This window comes from Photinus pyralis, unplaced genomic scaffold (genome assembly GCF_008802855.1).
Source record: "Photinus pyralis isolate 1611_PpyrPB1 unplaced genomic scaffold, Ppyr1.3 Ppyr1.4_LG1, whole genome shotgun sequence".
NCBI classification, from domain to species: Eukaryota; Metazoa; Arthropoda; class Insecta; order Coleoptera; family Lampyridae; genus Photinus; species Photinus pyralis.
Genome location: NW_022170249.1, coordinates 63,269,534 through 63,290,382, shown reverse-complemented (window position 1 = coordinate 63,290,382; position 20,849 = coordinate 63,269,534). Strand labels below are relative to the sequence as shown.

The following is a 20,849-nucleotide window of genomic DNA, read 5'->3' as shown; positions in this document are numbered from 1 at the left end:
CAGGGCCGGTTCCACCCAACATGAGGCCCTAGGCGCTAGACGTTGATTGAGGCCCTTGATTTAGCGTTTTGGTCCATAAATTTAATCTCGAATTTAATCAATCGATTACCTAAGGGAAAATGCAAAACAACTATTTAAACTCTTATTAACTGTTTTTATTTTTAAACAAGTTTCTAACAAACAAAACATACATGATACAGTAACCGATGTGTATCACGCAGATTCTTAAAAATATAGAAATCCTACTAGAAAAAAGAAAAAGAACACATTAAAAATTCTTTTTTCTGGTTTTTTGTTTTGAAAAGATATCAATAATGTCATCGAAAGGTATGCTGCTTACCACATCCGATTCGATAAAAAGCATTGAAAGATTAGTAGTTTTATCTTGTAGCAAACTATTCCTTAAATAATTTTTGATCCTTTTCAAAACTGAAAAGGCACGCTCTCCAGAAGCATTACTAACCGGCAATGTCAAAAATATTTTTAAAATTGTTTCTACGTTTGGAAACGTGGATCTTAGACCATCGTTAATATGCTTGTACATAGCAAACGGATCCGTAATATTTTCTTCTTTCGCATAATTTAAAAAATGTAACATTTCCTCTTGAAAGTAATCGACATTAATATCATCTTTATATACCTCTTTTATTTTACTAATAGAAAGATTAACTTCTATATCTGTCAAGTTAGTATCAAAAAATATTTTAAAATTTTTTAAAATATCGGTATAAACTTGGCTCCTTCTGTCTAGTTCACTAATTATATTGTCACAAATAACATAAACCGTTTGTGTAATAAACTTTTTGCGACCTCTCAAAAATACTTCATTAGTTGATGTCTCGTCACTTTGCAATTTTCTTGTTTTTTGACGGACTCTTTCGTCATTAAACACACATGAGTCAGTCAACACCTTAGCTTCATCTTCAATTTGTATGAAATTATCCCGAACATCTATTATAAACTGCTTTAAAGATTTTAATAAGTTTTCGCCATTTAACAAATTAATTTTTGGATCTTGGAGTGCTTTACTTGTATAATTTAACCTCACTAATATTTTATACCATAAAGTTGTTAATAAGGCCGTTTCATATTTTTCAAAATGTTTGATTAACCCTTTTATTTCAGTGCGCGCTACAGGCTTTTCGTCTTCAGACTGATACATTTTCATTAAAGCTTGCTGTATTTCTTTGTAGCCCTTTTTAAGAGCCAATATAGCATCGGCCCTAGCTGACCATCTTGTATCGCACACTTTTTTTAGGGTTACACCATCTTTTGGGAGAATGTTCTTTAATACATTCCATCGGCGAGTTGACGCCGAAAAAAAAGTAAATAGATTTTGACAAAAAGAAAAAAAATTCACAGCATCAAAACAAGATTCTACTGCGTTATTTCCCACTAAATTTAACGAATGGCTTGTACAAGGAACATAAAATGCAGTGGGGCTATGTTTTTTAATTCGGGACTGCAAGCCAGAGTACACCCCTGACATGTTTGCCGCATTATCATAACTTTGTCCCCTACATTTGGTAATATCTAGTGAAAACTCTTTAAAAGCACCTAAAATTACATTTTCCAAATGTTCTGCGTTATGTGCTTCTATGGGTATGATTCCCAAAAATCTTTCTTTTATCTCGCCGTGTTGGTTTAAATATCTGATGATTAAAACCAATTGATCTACGTGAGATATATCAGGTGTAGAATCTACGCTAAGTGAGAAATACATCGCGTTTCTAATGTCATCCAAGATTACGTCTAATGTTTTTTTAGCCATTAAATTAATAAATTCGTCACAGATACTATGGGATAGATAATTAACACTCCCTTTACCGCAATTTCCGTATTTTTCTAAATGCGATTTTAAAAAATTATCAAACTGACTCAAATATTCCAAACATGTCAAAAAGTTGCCTTTATTTTGGGACCCTACGGTGTCATTAGTGCCCCGAAATGCCAATCCAAGCGAACCCAACAGTTTAACTGTAGCAACGACTCTTTTTAAAACTTCTCGCCAATAATTTTCTTCAGACTTCAACTGTTTACACAGCTCAGCATCAATTCGGCCTGACGATAAACGTCGTTTATTGTAACAACACATAGATTTAACGTGCTCCTGGGAACGTTCGTGATCAGTTAATATTCTACAAATATTTTTCCAGTCATTGCACCCTACGATCATTTTGGAAGAAACACGTGAACGTGAAAAAAGTTTGCAAACAAAACAATACACCGATTTACTAGTGTCTGAAAATATCAACCACTCACGTTTTTCCTTAATCCCATTTGATTTGATGGTGTAAAAGTTTGACTCTTGAAAAGTTCTGGTATATACTTTTTCCTTATCGACGTAGGATGATTTTAAATTTTCAATTTTTCCAAAATTTTTAGGAACACTATCCAAGATTTCACCAATAAGTTTTTCTGAAATGTCTGTTGGCCACTTCGCAATATCCCCTAACTGGAGGCTAGTATCGTCAAGCTTCAAGTCGTTCACAATTATCCCCGTATCCGTATCGCCCGTATCCTCATGATGACGTGAATTTGAAGTTTCTTGATGCAAGGTATTCGCGATAATGTCGTCGTCGTCTTCATCTTTAGTGTTTCGGTTTCCACATTCTGAAGTACTTTGCCTTTGCCTTTGCGGAACAGGAATACATATACTTGTACTAGATGGTGGGTCGAGATTTCTCGTCATAGCAGAGGAGTTAGATAAAAATGACGCCATTGAATTTCTAAGAGCCTCCTGTTCCACAATGCGTTCTTTTTGCTTTTTTCGTTTGGCAGATCCAGATTCATATGACCTTTTCATACTGCCGACACTAAAACAACATTTAAAGTTAAACTAAAAATAACCCAACAGATCAGGTGACCGTGACAGTTAATGAATATTGTAAGATTCAATCTTTTTCTTTTACTAATATTCGTGTTAAAAGTAGGTAATTTGTGCTTCCCCTTTCGTACTTCCTACTTACCCTTGAATGTTTATTTAATAAAATAAATTGCACTTTCGAAGTTCCAGCACTGTGAAAAACTCAGTATAAATTAATATAGGCTTTACTTTAACTTTATGTATAATGTATTTCACGCGAACGCGTGCAGCAGCGGCTCATTGACGAATTGCACTATCAGCTACTTGCCCTCCTTCCCACAATCACACTTCGTTTCGTTGCAACGTACGAGCCTTACGAGGTACGACGTTGCACTTGCCAGCGATGTCATTGAGCCGGAACGCGCCGGAAGCATTTACCCTTTACCAAATCGAGGCGCTCTTCCTAATTTGATTTTTACATTCATTCATATTTTAAAATTAAATATAAATAAAAAGAATTTACATTTATCTGTTTATATTTAAATTTTTTGCATTTTATGGGGCCCCTTTAAAGTTGGGGCCCTAGGCTAGCGCCTAGTGCGCCTAGTGACAAAACCGGCCCGTTGGTATTAGACGCTGGATCAACCGCTGTCAATCGTAAGTTCAATTGTGGCTTTAAATAGACATTTTCAGCATATTAATCTGTAAAATGTAACAGTTAGGTATGTGATGGATGCCGACTTACTAAGCAGCCTATCTGAAATCACGGTTGCAGCCAACGAAGCGAGCTAGCGAGTATCCTAACGTACATACGTGCTTATTTCAAAGGAAACAATGACGAGACGCTAGGGACAGTATGCTCTGGCTGATAGCGACTAACTTCAGCTCACTCTTACGTGATTATTGTTATGGAACTACTTCATATCGTATATCATAACCAAACAACGAATTAATTAATTCGTTGATCATACCCTATAAACTGTGCTTACTGTCGTGCCAATAAATTTTAGGAAAATAGCACAGAGTCTACTTATATTACTTTGTGGTAGCGTATACATTGTATAAGAAAAATGAGAATTACGTAATTAATTCACATTGCAGAGAAAGGAGGAGGTCCATGACACCGAAAAAACAACAAACTTTCCACAAATATTTATAACAAATAATAGCTTATAACAAATTCAATATTAAAAGCACTGTTCAGTGTTTTAGGAATAAAAAATGTTAAAAGCTTTGAATCTACTAATAAAGCTAAAATTTTTCTAAATTAAAATACCTTGAGTACTACATTTATTTTGTTATGTGAATGACTGTAGTGTAGTTGCAGAGCAAAATATTACCCTGCACAATGGTAATTTAAGTAGGATAAAATGGTGAAATAAAGGAGAAAAATAACAATTTATTTATTTAATTCGTAATCTACATTTTACTCCTATCACTTTTTTGGAAATGTAATCTATAGTGAACCTGTTTACTTTAAATTGCATAAGATAGGGAACAATAAGCATGTGCTAAATATATTCATGATCTAAGGCAACAGAAGTACTTGGTTTATTTAACGAATACAAAATTTGATTTTTTTCTGAATATGTCGGCTTATTGAAGTCTAATAACGTTTTCTTTCTTTTCTTTTTAGTTGAATATAGACGCACTTGTTGATCAACTTTTTCATTTGTGTTTACTTTTCCAACCATTTTTAAATCTAGTTTTTCATTTTTATTTACAATACTGATTACTTTATCAAGATGGTTTGAAACATTCTGCAGCTCATCCTCCGTTAATGAGGTTGTTTTGCACAAACCTATAATTAATTCTGCTTTTTTTTACAAGAATTTCATTATTTTGTGAACCGTTCATAACAGCATTCTTTATAATGTTTGCTGAAAGCATTTCTGTCACCTCATCATTGTTACCAAGCTCAGTACTTGTGGAAGGCTTAAAATTACCATACATCGATGCACAAGCATGTATATGTTTACATATGTTTAGCTTAATAACATTATCTACACATGAACATTTAAAGGTATGTATACAAATATTACAGTCATTGCAATGAATGCATGCATTTGAACAAACAGTATTTAAATTTGTAATATGATATTCATCTACCTTATTGGAAGACACTACAAGAAACTCACTTTCGTTTAAAAACTTAATCATGGTAGTGGGAATTAATTCTCCAGCCTTATGACTACACTTAATTCTCTTAGTTTTAGTGGTAACCTGATTTTTTGCTAGTCGAATTACTCGCTTATAGAAACTGTCACTAGCAATTTTCATCACTGCATGTATACTTTTATCTAATCTCTTTACTTTACGCCCTTCTAGATATATATGTTTCAATACTTTGTGTAGGGATTCTAAATACATATTCGTATTTATACCTAAACCTACACGGTAACAATATGCCCAACATTAGGAACGATTGGCATAATGTGTCACAAAATAATTCCCAAATGTTGCTGTGTCTACATCTTCCATTAAGTCTCTTACAAATTTAGCAAGACAATTATGAAAATCATCAGTTGAAGTGATTTGTAGTAGCACCCTCATTGCCTTATAAACCGACGCTCTTTTTTCAATTCCACCTGAAATTTTCATTAAATTTTGTCTCCAGTTACGGTCCACATGCCAAGTACATAATAGGCGATGTGGAACAGGTCCCATAACAAATGACCAGGCATTATAAAATGCAGGTGCATCATCAGTCATGAATGTAGATGTTTTAATTTCTCCCACTTGTGCCTTTATGCGTTCAAAAAATAATTTGAAAACAACTTCGTCAGAACGATTTGCAAAACAAAATGCCACCGGTCAACCACTGCCAAATTCATCAACAGTCATTACTGTATACAATTGGAAATCGTAACTATTAGTACCGTGAGTTCCATCAATACATATCTTCTCATGACCGAATTTTAATAACTGTTGACTTTGAAAGGACGTCATTATTACTAATGCAAAATCTTCAGGGTTTAGTATACTAGATTCACATTCTATATTCTGTGGTTTGTAAAATAAAACCGGGCATTCTTTACCTAACATTTTCATTTTTTCAACCCATAAAGTTACACTAACTGCATCATTTTCATGGTGCTTAGTATCATAATCGATATGAAACTCCTTCATTATGTTTCGCAAATCAGTTCTATCTAATAGCTGGAGACGCTGGAAGCCTTCTTCTGTTATGCCTGCATCACGTATTGAATCTAATATGTGCTCAAAACTCACACCTTCTTTTAATTTTCCTAGAAGTGAATTGGAATAGATAATTTAATTTTACTGAAATTATAATTACCAGCAATCTCCAGTCTCATATTTCTGCTTAAATTAATTCGTCCAAGATCCATTGAATGTCCAACATGCGTTTTGAAAAAATGTACTTCAACATTTCCATCGGGAGTGGAGGATACAACTTCCATTCTAGCAGGACAAGCCTTCCCAATTTTATTAGATCCAATGCTTTTGATGGATCGCACATTTTTACCTCTTGACGTATAATTGTACGATCGATGGCAATTAAAATATTGTTTCCTTTTTTCATTCTCTAAAGGCGTAGCAGCAGTGTCCAAAGTATATCGCGATAAAGTGTTCCCTTATACTTCTTGCTTCCATTTATTAAATTCTGAGATTTGAAAACAAATTTTATTAGTTATGTATTTTTATACCTTAAAAGCATTGATTGATAAATACAAAGTTAGTAGATATGCTAATGGTAGGTATGACATTTATACCTACCTGAAATTGATGGGAAGTTAAGAGTCTCCGTTTCGATTTCCACATTATGAACTTCCTGCAGATGAACATGTAACTGTTCATACTTGCTGAAGCTACCATTGGAGCAACCCTCATACGAACAAACAATTCTTTTATTACGAGTAATTGTCGAGCAATTGTCTTGGATAATTTTATGTGTGGATATATGACGTCGAAGGTTGAATTTTGTAACAAACGTTTTTCCACACACATCACATTGTATCTGACCAGTACTAAAGGACCGTTTCTTTGGAATTAGTGTCTCATTATAATCTGGATGAAATTTTCTTATATGAATGTACAAGTTTTTCTTGTGTCTAAATCCACAATTACATTCCGAACAAAAATGATCTGCCATAATTTGTTTTTAGTACCGATTCCCACAAATCTGAAAGAGCACAAGTTTATAAATTGAATAATACTTATCATTGTTATACTTTTACTTACTTATACTTTATCACACACCTGATCACAATCTTGTATTACGTCTACTATTAACTATTTTTTACAGAAAAACATAAAGCAAAGAACAACTCGTCGATGTTTCAAATCTCAGCATAAATTATTAAATTAAAAGTACTACTTGAATTTCAATCTCACAATTAAAGATATTATAAATAAACATGAAGTTCGCCCTAAAAAATAATACATGTGAAGTACGTCCTCACAGCCAGAGCGTACTGCCCCTAGCGTCTCGTAAACAATGAGGAATACAGTACAAAAATTGCGAGTTTTGGAAAAAGAGCAAATCTTGAAATTTATAAATGTAGCACTTCATGAAACATTTTTACTGGCTAATGTAAGTAAGTTGTTATAAATGAATATTTAAATGTGTAATTGTTATTTTGCGCCTAGGATTTAGTAATTGGATTGGCTGGTACTCTGAGGAGAGGTTCTTTATTAATTTCCAAAGAAGAAAATTTACTTGTCAGGTCATTGGAATAAACAACATTGGCAAAGGATCCTGTGAAATTGACAAATATTTAAAATTGCAGAAGATTTTAAAGGTAGATATAAGATAGGTAGTAATTTCATTTAACCGTTTGTATAATTGTACAAAATATTTCAAATTATCCAAATTAAAGATATTGATTGTAATTTTATTGAAAAATACATTCCGTTTCAAATATCTACTACACCTAACGTTTACACACACATAAATTGTAATTTTAAAAAACGATTTCAGATTGCATGGATGTACATTATGGAGACCTTTTTGAAAACTACAGCAGATGAACTAAACAAAAAAGTGAGCTAGTGCAGCAAAAAATTGCCAACAAACGTATTCAAAGGGAAGAAACCAAATCTGAAAATATGGGTGCCTCTACGTTGCAAGAAAAAAGTTGGGATTTACATGACAGCGAGGAGTTCGATACTAGCGAGGAGTTGGAGAACATTCTAAGTAAATACGAAAACTACCCCGAATCAGAGGATGTTCCAGATAAATGCGAAACCGCTGAGTAAAATAATTGTTGATTGCTTATTAATAAGTTCATATATTACAATTGCATCATTATTTGTATGTATCTTTACAACACTGATACAAACACACCACGCGCTAACGATCTGTTTACTTTAAAGTTATGCCAACAAACATATAGCTGTTCGTATAGTGGATAATGCCGGTTTTGCTAACAAAAATGGATATAGCCGGATTTGTTGCAAATTGGGTACTTTAAGTGGATATTTACTTTGGTTGTAGTCGGTTTTGAACGAAAATGATGCATGGAATGCTTAGATAATACGGATGTGGTACACTTTGCACGAAAAAAATTAAATGTTCCAAAAGTGGATTTAGCCGGCTTTGCACGCAAGCTCCTCAATTGAATTTAGGTCTGAGTTTTGGCATTATAGTTTTTGGATATATTTTTCTTTGCACGTTACTAGCATTGGGGTTATCCCAGTAAAGTACCGTGTTCTGGATAAAATGCAAATACCTACTCGCTTTCGAATTGACGAATGCTAAATATCGATTAGCTGGAAATGATCTATAGACTCGGATAGTGGTGACTTCAAAAATGTGTGGGAAATTTGAAATTCTGGACAGTTGGATATTGTTGTTTAGAACTTGACCCTTAAGTACAACTTATTTAAGGTCCAATAATTTAACACTTAATTAAAATCACAATTTAATGGACTGTAAAAGAGAGATAAGACTTACGTCTCGATTCATCAGCCCTAACCTTTAAGTTTTTAAACACAGGCAACATGGGTTAAATAATGCAGTATTGATTTTATTTTATAGCATATTTAAAATGACATTTTAATACGTTTGAATAAGTAGGCTAAGCCGTTCTTTAACCGTAAGGATAGATAAAGTGATCACTTTAACCGTAAGGGTAGATAAAGTAAAACAGATGATTGCGCATTCTAATGACATCTGTCATTCTTATTTCAAATGCACGATATAAAATGATGTCAAGAACATATGACAATTTTGTTTCTATGGCAACAGCAGAACTTAAGCTTGCTATGTTTGACGTCTCTAAATTAAATTCAGAATTGTCAGAAGCTTAAAGCATGATTCATACTATACGTACGTATCGTCATAGTTCCGTTACCGTACCGTCAACGAAACGGTAAATATTATTACATTGAAAGCTATAGACATATTCAGACTACACCGTCACGTGGTGTAGACAAAAAAACCATCATAACGACCAAGCAATTTCAAAAGGTTCCGATGTCGCTCTAATCTTAGGAGACTGGAAGGGTTTTACCATTACTGCAGACCAAAGACAAAATCTTGTGACACTCGAATGAACTGTGCAGCAACATCGGGAGCATAATATGGGTTTAAGTTGACATTACCCTCAGCACAACGCATTTCCGCAGTTTTCCGAACATCCATTAGCCATTGCCGCAAATTGTCAGAGGTTTCACCGTCTTGTGTGTTTTGTTCCTTGTCTTGCATAGTATGATATAAGGCGTTATTTTCATTTAAAATCTCCGTTTGATCTACTTCTTCGAAAGATTTTATGCAACTTGTTAAATCCGTTAAACCATTGCTTCAGATATGGTTTCACTTAAACTCACTGTTATGTATTTGTTAAAATGTTCTGAAAATCTAGCAAATTGTCTGATTTAATTAGAAGACCTAAACATCTAAATAAAATTCTTTTGAGCCTTCTCATTGGCGAAGTTCTCCATTCCTTCCATTTTGCAGCGGAGTGGACAAAATGTGCTACATCCAGTCGAATAAAAGCGTTTGGAAGCACTGTATCTTTTTTTAATAAATGAAGAAAACATTTATCTTTGTAGTCAGCAACATCCCCTGATCGTCTAAAAGACCTGCAAACTGCGGATTTTAGAGCTGCAGAATTATCTATAACAACCTCCTTGGGGCATGGCGCCCCCCTCCGTTCCCATTCATTGAGCCAGTATAGGATGGAATTTGCATCATGCTTTTCGGAGAGCATTTGTATCACCGGAAATTGGGTACCATGTACATTAATTACACCTTCATACAAAAAGATATACTGAGAAGGACCGTTTAACCGTTGTATCTTATGTACCAAAAGAACCAGTAGCATCAATCGACAACACGACGTACGAAGACTTGCAAAAACCTGCATACACTCTTATGTGGCTTCGAGAGTAATAATTAGAGTGCGGATTTATAAGCACATATTTTTTAGAAAAAAGTGCTTAAAAAATGCTGTATAAAATACAAAATAAGCACTAAATTCATAAAAATATGCAAAAAAAAAGCAAATTAATTTTTAAAGTTTATTCCGAATAATTCTTGACACCACGAAACAATAATAAAAAAACTACTGTTCATCTTCTTGTTTATTAAAACAATGTATAATTAAATATTTTTCACAATTTTTAACTTTAAAATTTTGTCGTCGATCAGAAAAGATATTTTTGTACGTAGAAAAACTTCTTTCTACGTCTACGGAAGTTATCGGCGCATGTTTAAAACAACAGTAAGGAATTTTTACATCCAAATCAGTTCCTTCTAAAACCTTTGCAATCTCTTCAAGAATTTTAAAATCGCCATTCTTGCTGAATACGTCCTTCGCCTTTCTTGTGACAGCTTCTCCTACACGCCCCGGTACTTTGTACGTATTTGTTTTAAATTTTCTAACTATTTCAATGCTCTCTACTAGTGTTAAATTGGAGGATTCCAATTTTTTAATACTTTCCGCTACATAGAAATAGTTAGATTGAATAAATGCAACTTCTTTTTTTAATTATTCTTTGTGTTGTAAAAGCTGTAAATTCTGAAAAATGATTTTCATAATATTTGACAGCTTCTAACCAAGTACCCCATCTTGTGATCACTGGCTCAGGTGGTAAACCGACGTTTGGTAATTTTTCCTTAAATGCCTGAACACGGAGGGGTGCTTTAGAGAAAATTTTTTTGCCATTTTTTATTAAATCATTTACTTTTGGAAATTCTAATCTAATGGTTTCTGCAACCCTAGCCATTCCATGGGCGATGCAAGTGACATGTATCAAATTTCTACAAAAATCGTAGAAAAATTGGCGTAATTTATTATATTTTCAAAATCTATAATTATGTTTTCTGTAAAACTTCAATTTTTGACTTAATACACTTTACCCCCGAGGTGCTGACATAGTATATACGTTTTGGATGTCTTCTGTATATGCATGCATGTATACTGACAAGTGGATATACCATGAATATTCCTGTAATATGCAAAGATGTTCAATAGGATATTCTATGTTTGTTGTATACATTCAGAATGGATGTTTTATAGATTCCTCTAACATTCGGGAAGTTTACGAGCATCTATACCTACATAAATACTTTTCACTGAGTGAAGCTTTTTGTTTATTAAGTCTCCTAGTATACAATGGAAAATGAGCTTAAGAAATTATTATTGTTTTATTTAACACAGTAGTGTTGAGTCATCTTGATCGTGTTCTTGTTCAACACTAATAGCGTGAGTTCATAGTCGCTAATATACCTGCCAATCTTGTCCTTATATTAATTCCCATACAGTGTTTACATCTCACTAACACATATTTGCAACTTTAGGACATGCACACAGCACACACGAAATAAAAATCATTACTTTCACTGTCCAAATTAGACAAACAAACTCATTAATAACTCGCGGAATAACACTCCTGATTTTAGAAAAATGAACTGTATTTGCAATAGCACCTTACTATTTTCATCGCCGTAATTCACAGAAAATGAGACGCTAACGTTTGTAACATCGGTAATACAGAAAACGCATGTATCTAATCCAAAACGTATATACATACCATATAATCCCATGTATATACATAGAAGATCCTCGTGAAGAGGTATAAGATTTATACATAAAAGATACATACAATGTGTGTGCCTAAACATCCATATCACATCCAAAGTGTATATTTATAGAATATCCATACTGAACATAAAATACATATACCTATAATGAATATACATAGTATATACATAAGATGGACAAGATATTCCCTGTACATTATGGATTTAAAATGTATTATAATACATAAGATATCGAATGCTATGTGTGCGGGTCTTATAATTATTATTAGTGGGTCCTCCATGGCTAATATTGTTGTCAAAGTATGATTTTAGGGTGATTGAATCGAGGACGTTACGTATACGCTGTGTTAGTTTAAACATTAGAAGGTTATCTCTATTTTGGCTGTATAAAACGTTTTCTTCTTCAATTAATAGAGACATTGCTTTCGTTATCGGGATTCCTAAACCTAACGTTATTGTGAATTTGGTCACTTTATCCCAGGATACAAGTTTTGAAAGCTAGTTCGTCGTAATTTTTAATTTTACTGCAACGGTTAAATCTGTTGAGTTTAATTTAAAATAACAAGACTACGTGCATCGTGACATCTCACTCCGAAATTGTATGACGTTTCGTTTGTATAAGGCGTAAAATTCGTACATATTCGTCTTCTTTTTGGTTGCTGAATTGGATCAGGTTTCTTGTGCCTTGTCAGCATCTGGGTTAAGAGTTCCTCAAATGTGTGAGTTGGCCCTATGACATGCGTAGAAATAGATTCATTGCCAACATCTCCGTTATCTGCGATTTTATTCGCATCTGTTGAAGCACCAGGAAGTGGAGTATTAGATTTGTGACTTACATCTTCATCATCAACTGATAATTCATCAATATGGGTGGAAGGTCCAGGAAGAGGATGAGGAGTGTTAGATTTATGGGTCGCATCTACATCAACTAATAATTCATCCATACGGGTCGAAGGTCCAGGAAAGGGAGTAGAAGAGGGGGTATTAGCACCATTACCATTATCTTTAACTTCGTTATTGTATTTGGTAAGATCAGATTTCAAAAAAATAGTTTCTGGAATCTGGTGCCTATCAGGATACCCTGTTTGAGGATTGTAAATCCCCGTTGCTCGGAAAGCATTTACAATGTTACTAATTGGCATTCCTTTATATTCCTTATTAAGAATGTCAACAAATTCACTCTTTGAAATTTTTCTTCTAGGATTCATTCGCTGCCATTTACAAAGTGCCTTGTCCCAACTGCTTTTCATCCCCTTAAAAACACCTACATCCAAGGGCTGTAGTATGTGTGTGGAATGTGGGGGCAATTTAAAATGGTGATGTTGTTATCTATTGCCCTCCTAATTACTTCACAAGTGATATGTGAGACATGACCATCAACTATAAGAAGAGCAGGACGTTCTTGTGGAATGTTAGGGATAAAGCACTTGCTAAACCACTTTGAAAACATAGCTGCCGTCATCCATCCTCTATCTGAAGCTGCAAAAGCGGTTTTATCCATGGGATCTGCTTCATCGAGTATCATCGATTCTAAAACGTTCTTCCCTTTGAATATAGATAATAAAGGCAATTTGTTCCCAGATGCCGAACAACACACTAAGACAGTGGTATTTCCTCGCCCACAAGAAGAGATAGTTCTAGAGCACTTTGAGCCTACATCCCTCAGAATCTTTGTTTTGGATGGATCACTTGAAAACGAAGTTTTATCGCAATTAAATAGTAAGTGAGGTTTTCTCGCCAAATTTAGATCGTTAACAGTTTTTTCGAGTAAATCAAAGAACTTAAATATTGTCCAGGGATTTTCTTGCTTCTTTCTTGCTGCCTCTACGCCCTGGGGTTTCTTTAATGATAATTTGTTCCTCTTACAATAATTTATAAACCACTCCTCACCAGGACGGTCGTCTTTGAATTTCGTTTTTAATTTATTTTGTTTAACGTAAACCTGCACAAGGTCTAAAACTTCTTTTCTGGACAACCCGTGGCCCCATGTTTGCATTTGATTTAAAATTTTTGGAAGTTCGGCTTCAATTTCGGAACTTAAAGCGCTTACTTCTCCTCCACCCTTACCATTCTTAGCTGTCACTCCTTTGCCCCTGGTACCACGGACATGGTGACGTCAAGTGGATATATATATATTGATATTGGATATCTGCCAGTGGTTTTGCCATAGCCCAACAACAAAGCATGACCAGCACTATACACTCACCACCAACACGTGGGAGACACTCACATTAAAGGGCGCCAAACTCACTAATACGTCCGATGCTCTCCTTAGCGTCCCCTGTACGATCGTGAGCAGAAAAAAAGGAAAAGGTTGTCGTGTTTCATTCGCCGGAGGCGGGCTGCTCAGGCTTTCCAGAGCCTCTTCAGCCAGAGAACGGGAATGTAAGGATAGGTAAAGTTAGGGATGGGAACGGAGTTAGGGTGCTGAGGGGATTTCAACATAATGCTAGCATGTCTGAGGAAAACCCCCTGACAAAACCCCAGACAAAGCAGTCGGCAGCGGGATTCGAACCCACGACCTCCCGAATAGCATTGGTGAGCGCAACCACTGCGCCACGCGCCTCGGTCGTGAGCAGAGCGCGTACACAACTTAACTGCCTTAACACCCTTACCTTATATATATATATATATATATATATATTATAAGTAGGTTTTAAGCACAGCTGTTAATAATTATTTACAAAAGCACAATTTAATTTACAAATGGAAACGGCTTGAGTTCTTTACACTTAACCTTATATATATAAGCATTATGTTGAATCCCCTCAGCACCCTAACTCGTCCCATCCCTAACTTTAACCTATCCGTTACATTCCCGCTCTGGCTTGAAGAGCTTCTGGAAAGCCTGAGACAGACCCGCCTCCGGCGAATGAAATTTAATTTACAAATTGGAAACGCTTGAAGTTCTTTACTATTACCTTTTATATATATATATATATATATATATAAATTGTGGTGACACCCCTTGACGCAGATGAAAATTCGTGACACCAAAACATATAAGCCAAGGAGCTTTGTCGTGCAACAAGAAACACTATTGAAAATGCGTCTATTTACGTATACGCAACGCAACGTCATGGCAATGATGCAAGACAATTATAAATACGTGTGACGACACGTGTAGCGACACCTACCCCCACGCAGGTATAACCCTAACCCAAACAGGTATAGACCACTATCGCTGATAACCCTCGCGGTACCAACACCCACGCAGACGGGGGCGCCACACCAACACGCCAAGTACCAGTCAACCCAAGGTAAGTTTACCCCGGAACAATCCATCATCAATGAAGGAGCAATCGCATCCTTCATAGGAAGGTTAGCTGTGGTAGTTCGCGTTTAGTGTTGTTACGGTGTCCTTTGTGAACCCGTCTCGAACCGGCTCTGCAGGCACGCCTAGTAGAATCACCGGACGGAGCCAATAACTCTATAGTGCGGTGTGAATTAATGACTCTTTCTTGAATCTTGTATATACATATGTGTAAATAGTACCTTTTAAGGACAATATACGCTCCGTACATAAGGCTAGTTTCAATCCACGAGAACTTCGCACGCATCAATTGGCGCCCAACTCAGGGACAAAAGAAACACCACGGTAAAGACACGGCAACAAACGAACAGGGAGATGGCCACCGGAAACCCAGTCATCCTCACCATGGACCAACTGCAGACGCTGATCGGCCAACATATATATATATATATATAAGTAGGTTTTAAGCACAGCTGTTAAATAATTATTTACAAAAGCACAATTTAATTTACAAATTGGAAACGCTTGAAGTTCTTTACTATTACCTTTTATATATATATATATATATATATATAAATTGTGGTGACACCCCTTGACGCAGATGAAAATTCGTGACACCAAAACATATAAGCCAAGGAGCTTTGTCGTGCAACAAGAAACACTATTGAAAATGCGTCTATTTACGTATACGCAACGCAACGTCATGGCAATGATGCAAGACAATTATAAATACGTGTGACGACACGTGTAGCGACACCTACCCCCACGCAGGTATAACCCTAACCCAAACAGGTATAGACCACTATCGCTGATAACCCTCGCGGTACCAACACCCACGCAGACGGGGGCGCCACACCAACACGCCAAGTACCAGTCAACCCAAGGTAAGTTTACCCCGGAACAATCCATCATCAATGAAGGAGCAATCGCATCCTTCATAGGAAGGTTAGCTGTGGTAGTTCGCGTTTAGTGTTGTTACGGTGTCCTTTGTGAACCCGTCTCGAACCGGCTCTGCAGGCACGCCTAGTATAATCACCGGACGGAGCCAATAACTCTATAGTGCGGTGTGAATTAATGACTCTTTCTTGAATCTTGTATATACATATGTGTAAATAGTACCTTTTAAGGACAATATACGCTCCGTACATAAGGCTAGTTTCAATCCACGAGAACTTCGCACGCATCAATTGGCGCCCAACTCAGGGACAAAAGAAACACCACGGTAAAGACACGGCAACAAACGAACAGGGAGATGGCCACCGGAAACCCAGTCATCCTCACCATGGACCAACTGCAGACGCTGATCGGCCAACTACGGACCCCAAACACCGCCACCACCAAGGGCATCGTTCACCAAATGCACCACGAGGTACGGCGACCCCAGGTCAGTGACGAGAATGCTATAAAGGGAGGCGCCATTCTGCTACATGGGACCCCCGGTACATGGTGGTAAGGGGTACAACACACGGTCGCCACATGGGAAGAAGCTACCACCCTGATTAGGGAGAACTTCGAGCCCACCATCCCCACACATCAACTACTACGGAAATTCTTCGCCACCGAGTAGGGGGAGAAAGAGGCAACGGAGCTGTTCATTAGCGAAAAACGTGTGCTAATAGCCAAAATCCCCAAATCCAAGTAAGCATGGTCTACGGTCTCCTCCACACCCGCATCAGGAAGACTGTTCCTAGAACCAAGGCACATACCCTCAAAGAAAGTGCTCCCTGACGACCGATGCTCCTCCCGCTACCGCCGGATCTTAGAACAAACCGCGATGTCTCTACTGCCGGTTCCCAGGACATACGCAGGAAGAATGCCGAAAAAAGAAAAGGGATGACATCTCTAAGAATCACCCGGTCCCAACAGCGACCGTAACCAAAGCAATCCCCACAACCAACCACTCCGCCACCATCACCTGCTACGGATGTGGCGAGCCTGGAGTGATCCGCAGCAACTGACTACACTCTAACCTCAAACCAAAAACGCACCAGAACCCCCACGATCGGACCCCTGGTGGAAGAGAGTCACACTGGTTGACAGCTACCCTCTCCCCAGGATGGATGACCTCCACGCAGCCATGGCGCCATCAGTACTCTGGACCCCCACGCCGGATATTGGCAAATCGCCGTCCGCCCAACGGACCGTGACAAAACCACCTTCATCACTCCCTTTGGACTCTACCGGTTTAAGAGAATGCCTTTTGGACTCCGGAACGCAGGCTGGAATCCCCGCAGTATCGCTGCTCGCCTACTTGGACGACCGGATCGTCCTCTCCCAAGACACGGACCGCCACCTCGCCGACCTCGACTTAGTTTTCAAACGACTGGCGCAGTTCAAGCTGCGGGTCAAGTGGACCAAATGCCATTTCACGTGCACCCGAGTTAAGTACCTGGGACACATCATATCACCCGAGGGACTTGCCCTAGACCCAGGAAAAACGAGCGCCATCAGTCCAATGGCCGCGCCCCGAAACCTTAAACAGTTAATGACATTTTTACAAGCCTGCTCGTGGTACCGCCGCTTCGTCCCTGGATTCGCCGGACTAGCGAGGCCACTAACCCAGCTACTAAAAAAGGATGCCATCTGGGATTGGACCCCGACCCAACAACCCGCCTTCGAGGAACTGAAGCACATCCTCACCTCCGCACCCATCTTACGACAGGCCGACCCCAATGCGCCGTATACCCTACATACCGACGCTAGTCAGTACGCTCTAGGAGCCGTCTTGTCCCAAGGCGCTGGAAAGGATCTACGCCCGGTCGAATACGCCAGTGGACTGCTAAACCCTGCGGAAAAGAACTACTCAACCACGGAACGAGAAGCCCTGGCCGCCGTATGGGCAGTTTTCAAGTTCCGAGGCTACATTGAGGCACAACCAGTAACCCTCATAACCGACCACCAACCACTTCGCTGGCTAATGACGTTAAAGACACCAACAGGTCGCCTAGCGAGATGGGTACAGGCACTCCAACCATATCAACTGGACATCCAATATACACCCGGCAAATCCAATGTGGTGGCAGACACACTCTCACGACCTCCATGCCCGCCTCATAAAGCCGCAACCCGCCGACGTACGAGATGCCCAACTCCTGGATCCCGAGATCCAGAAAATCATCAGCTGCTTCGAGAAGCCCGACAGCGCCCCAGTCGACTTCTTTAGATGAACTGCCAGGGGATACCTAATGAGTACGATTTTGGGCTTTATTGACATTTGATTTAAATGATGACGTCATCAATTAAATTGATTATTATTTAAATAGATTTAATTCGTAGGTCGATTAATTTAAACCGGCGTTTTGATTGATCTAATTAATTTAATTCGCCGGTTGATTTCTAGGAATTTACTCTACTTAATTTAATTCGCGGTCTAATTAATTTAGTTCGCGGATCGATTAATTTAATTCGCTGTTTTGATTAATTTAATTCGCGGTCCAATTAATTTAATTCGCGGTATAATAAAAAAATAATTATACATATGTAATGAATAATGAAAATTGCACTAATCAAAAAACAAAATGGCGGCCAACGGAGGGAAATAAAAAAAAAAGAAGTATAATTTAAAAATATTGATGACTCTCTCTCTCCCCTCTCCTCTCTTCCCCCCCCCCCCTCCCTCTCCAGCATGTTTTAAGCATCAACGATCTCAACTCTTATTTTTGCCTGAAAATGTCTTCCTTAACCGCGGAAGCCGAGTTAGCACATTATTACGAAATAACTAAATTCAACAACTGGTCTTCGCTTAAACTAAACGAAATAACACCAAACGAAGTTGAGAAAGCATTAAGAGGTATAACATCCAAATCAGTAGGTCCAGATGGAATTCATATTGATTTTCTTAAACTGATACAAACTGAAATTACAGAAGTTTTATGTCATATTTATACTAGAAGTAAGAATCATTTCCATTTTATTTTATGGAGTGCTGTCCCAACAAACATTTCCTCGCCTCAAGGATTTTGCAGCTAAATTTATAAGTGCGTTTGCAAGTACATACATATGTGAACAAACATTTTCAATAATGAACATAAGAAAAAACAAATATTGTTCGCGTCTCACAGATGAACACTTGCATCAACAGCTTCGCATTGCTACAACTAGTTTTATTACAAATATTACTAAGTTAGCTACAAATATTCAACCACAAAAATCCCATTAATTTGTGGTATAATTCTTCTTGTTTACAATAAATGTAAAACGTTTCTTAATCTATCCGTTTTGCAAGTAGTAGTATTTTAATTTTTTTTTTGCTGTCGCTCCAACGTAAATTACTACATGAAAATTAACTGTTTTGTTCCAATTTAGGGCGCTAAAACTCTGAATTCGAATTCAAATTTTCCAAAATTTTCAGGGGGAGGATCCCCTCCAACCCTCTTCTTGAAGGGTACTCCGTACCCCCCAAAGGCCCCTCATACTGATCACAACTTCACATTCGTCCACACTTACCAAAAGGTTGCCGACCCCTGATCTAGCGCATTAGCATCTTTACATTCAAGGAAGATAAATGCTGTAGAACTACTTCCTTTAACGGAGAATTTGGTAAGACTGAATCAACATTTAAATTACATTCAAGGAAGATAAATGCTGTAGAACTACTTCCTTTAACGGAGAATTTGGTAAGACTGAATCAACATTTAAATGGAAACATTGAAATACAGAAATGAACTAAAAACGAGCCATAATTACAAAACGTGGAGTAAAAACATTTACCCTTTTGGAGTTACAATTCTCTAAGAAATTAACATTAATTCAAATAATAGGCAAAACACTTAAAAAAATCGGCGTACCGTATAATCGTTTGCAAGTCCTGGTTAAGCGAGGAGAGCAATTGATGAGCTGGCACTGTTAAGTGTGCCATAAGAAGCTCCTTGCTCCTACCAACTTGTAACAAAAACGTTGGAACTGAAACTTCAAGCGGGTCTATGTTCCCGGAAAGACAAAAGTGCCACCACCTTGTAACGCACCCTCATACTGTTTCCAGGTTGACACAACTATGGAAGATTGCAGAATGCTTCCTGTACCGGTGGGGAGAGTCCCTTATTATGATAGGCTTGCCTGACAAGAGACTTACCACCAGGGTAAATGTTGGCCACAGCGGGTACTCGTTGCTGGAAAGAGAAACCAAATTTAGACTAGGCTCCAGAAAAACCGCATTTTCTTCTAGTAATGCCGTAACTGGATACCATGATTGGAAAGGCCAGAAAGGAACCGATTCCTTCTGTTCCTTCAGTCATAATGTTTTGTTATACCTTCAGTATAATGGCAAACGGTGGAAAGACGTAGAAGAGGCAACTACGAGATTCTCTGTCAGCATGTAGGGTTGCATACTGGGACAATATTTTACAAGTGACTGTTAAAATTATCCTTTATGCTTTTTTCCAGTTTTTGTTGCTTTAGCATTATGAGAACAACAAAAGGTTATGAGAAATTAATAAGAAAAAAAATGTTACATAAATTTGAACGAACAGGACCGCAGTCCCACTATACACCCTCATCCCACTATGCAACAACCCCCTGTTTCATACTGGGACTAGGCGCTAGGCACCACCCGGTATACGAAAAGGAAGTACAACTCTTCGATATGTTTCAAAAAAACAATACACACAGTAAAATAGAAGCAATAAACAATGAAATGTCACCAATCCAACTTACTTAAATTTGTACACATATGAATTTATTAAGCAACAGGCACAAAAACAAAACTTTTTTCTTATTTAGGTATAAAAAATAAGTTGAACATTGATAAAAACTAAAAAAATAGAAAAAAAATAAGGTAGTTA

The 20,849-nt window shown here is 37.4% G+C and overlaps 2 protein-coding genes across 2 annotated transcripts; both read right to left on the bottom strand.

Moving 5' to 3' along the window:
* Nucleotides 1–1,451: 1,451 nt before the first annotated feature.
* LOC116165696 (zinc finger MYM-type protein 1-like) lies at nt 1,452–3,391 on the bottom strand. The gene is made up of 3 exons (XM_031480357.1): nt 2,970–3,391; nt 1,522–2,816; nt 1,452–1,462 (listed from the first exon to the last, which is right to left on the bottom strand). The coding sequence occupies exons 2-3, from the start codon at nt 2,804–2,806 to the stop codon at nt 1,452–1,454; spliced, it is 1,296 nt and encodes a 431-aa protein (XP_031336217.1). The 5' UTR covers nt 2,807–2,816; nt 2,970–3,391.
* A 2,208-nt stretch (nt 3,392–5,599) lies between these two features.
* On the bottom strand, nt 5,600–6,248 carry LOC116171671. Its single transcript, XM_031488643.1, has 2 exons — nt 6,105–6,248; nt 5,600–6,054 (listed from the first exon to the last, which is right to left on the bottom strand). Exons 1-2 carry the CDS (start codon nt 6,226–6,228, stop codon nt 5,621–5,623), a joined length of 558 nt encoding a protein of 185 aa, XP_031344503.1. The 5' UTR covers nt 6,229–6,248; the 3' UTR covers nt 5,600–5,620.
* Nucleotides 6,249–20,849: the final 14,601 nt, after the last annotated feature.

What these genes read in the sequence shown, in the direction of transcription:
- LOC116165696 (XM_031480357.1), bottom strand. Translation starts at nt 2,806, where the DNA reads ATGAAAAGGTCATATGAATCTGGATCTGCCAAACGAAAAAAGCAAAAA.
- LOC116171671 (XM_031488643.1), bottom strand. Translation starts at nt 6,228, where the DNA reads ATGGAAGTTGTATCCTCCACTCCCGATGGAAATGTTGAAGTACATTTT. An exon ending in TATGAGACTGGAGATTGCTG is followed by an intron (nt 6,055 to 6,104) that starts GTAATTATAATT and finishes ATTCACTTCTAG; the next exon opens with GAAAATTAAAAGAAGGTGTG.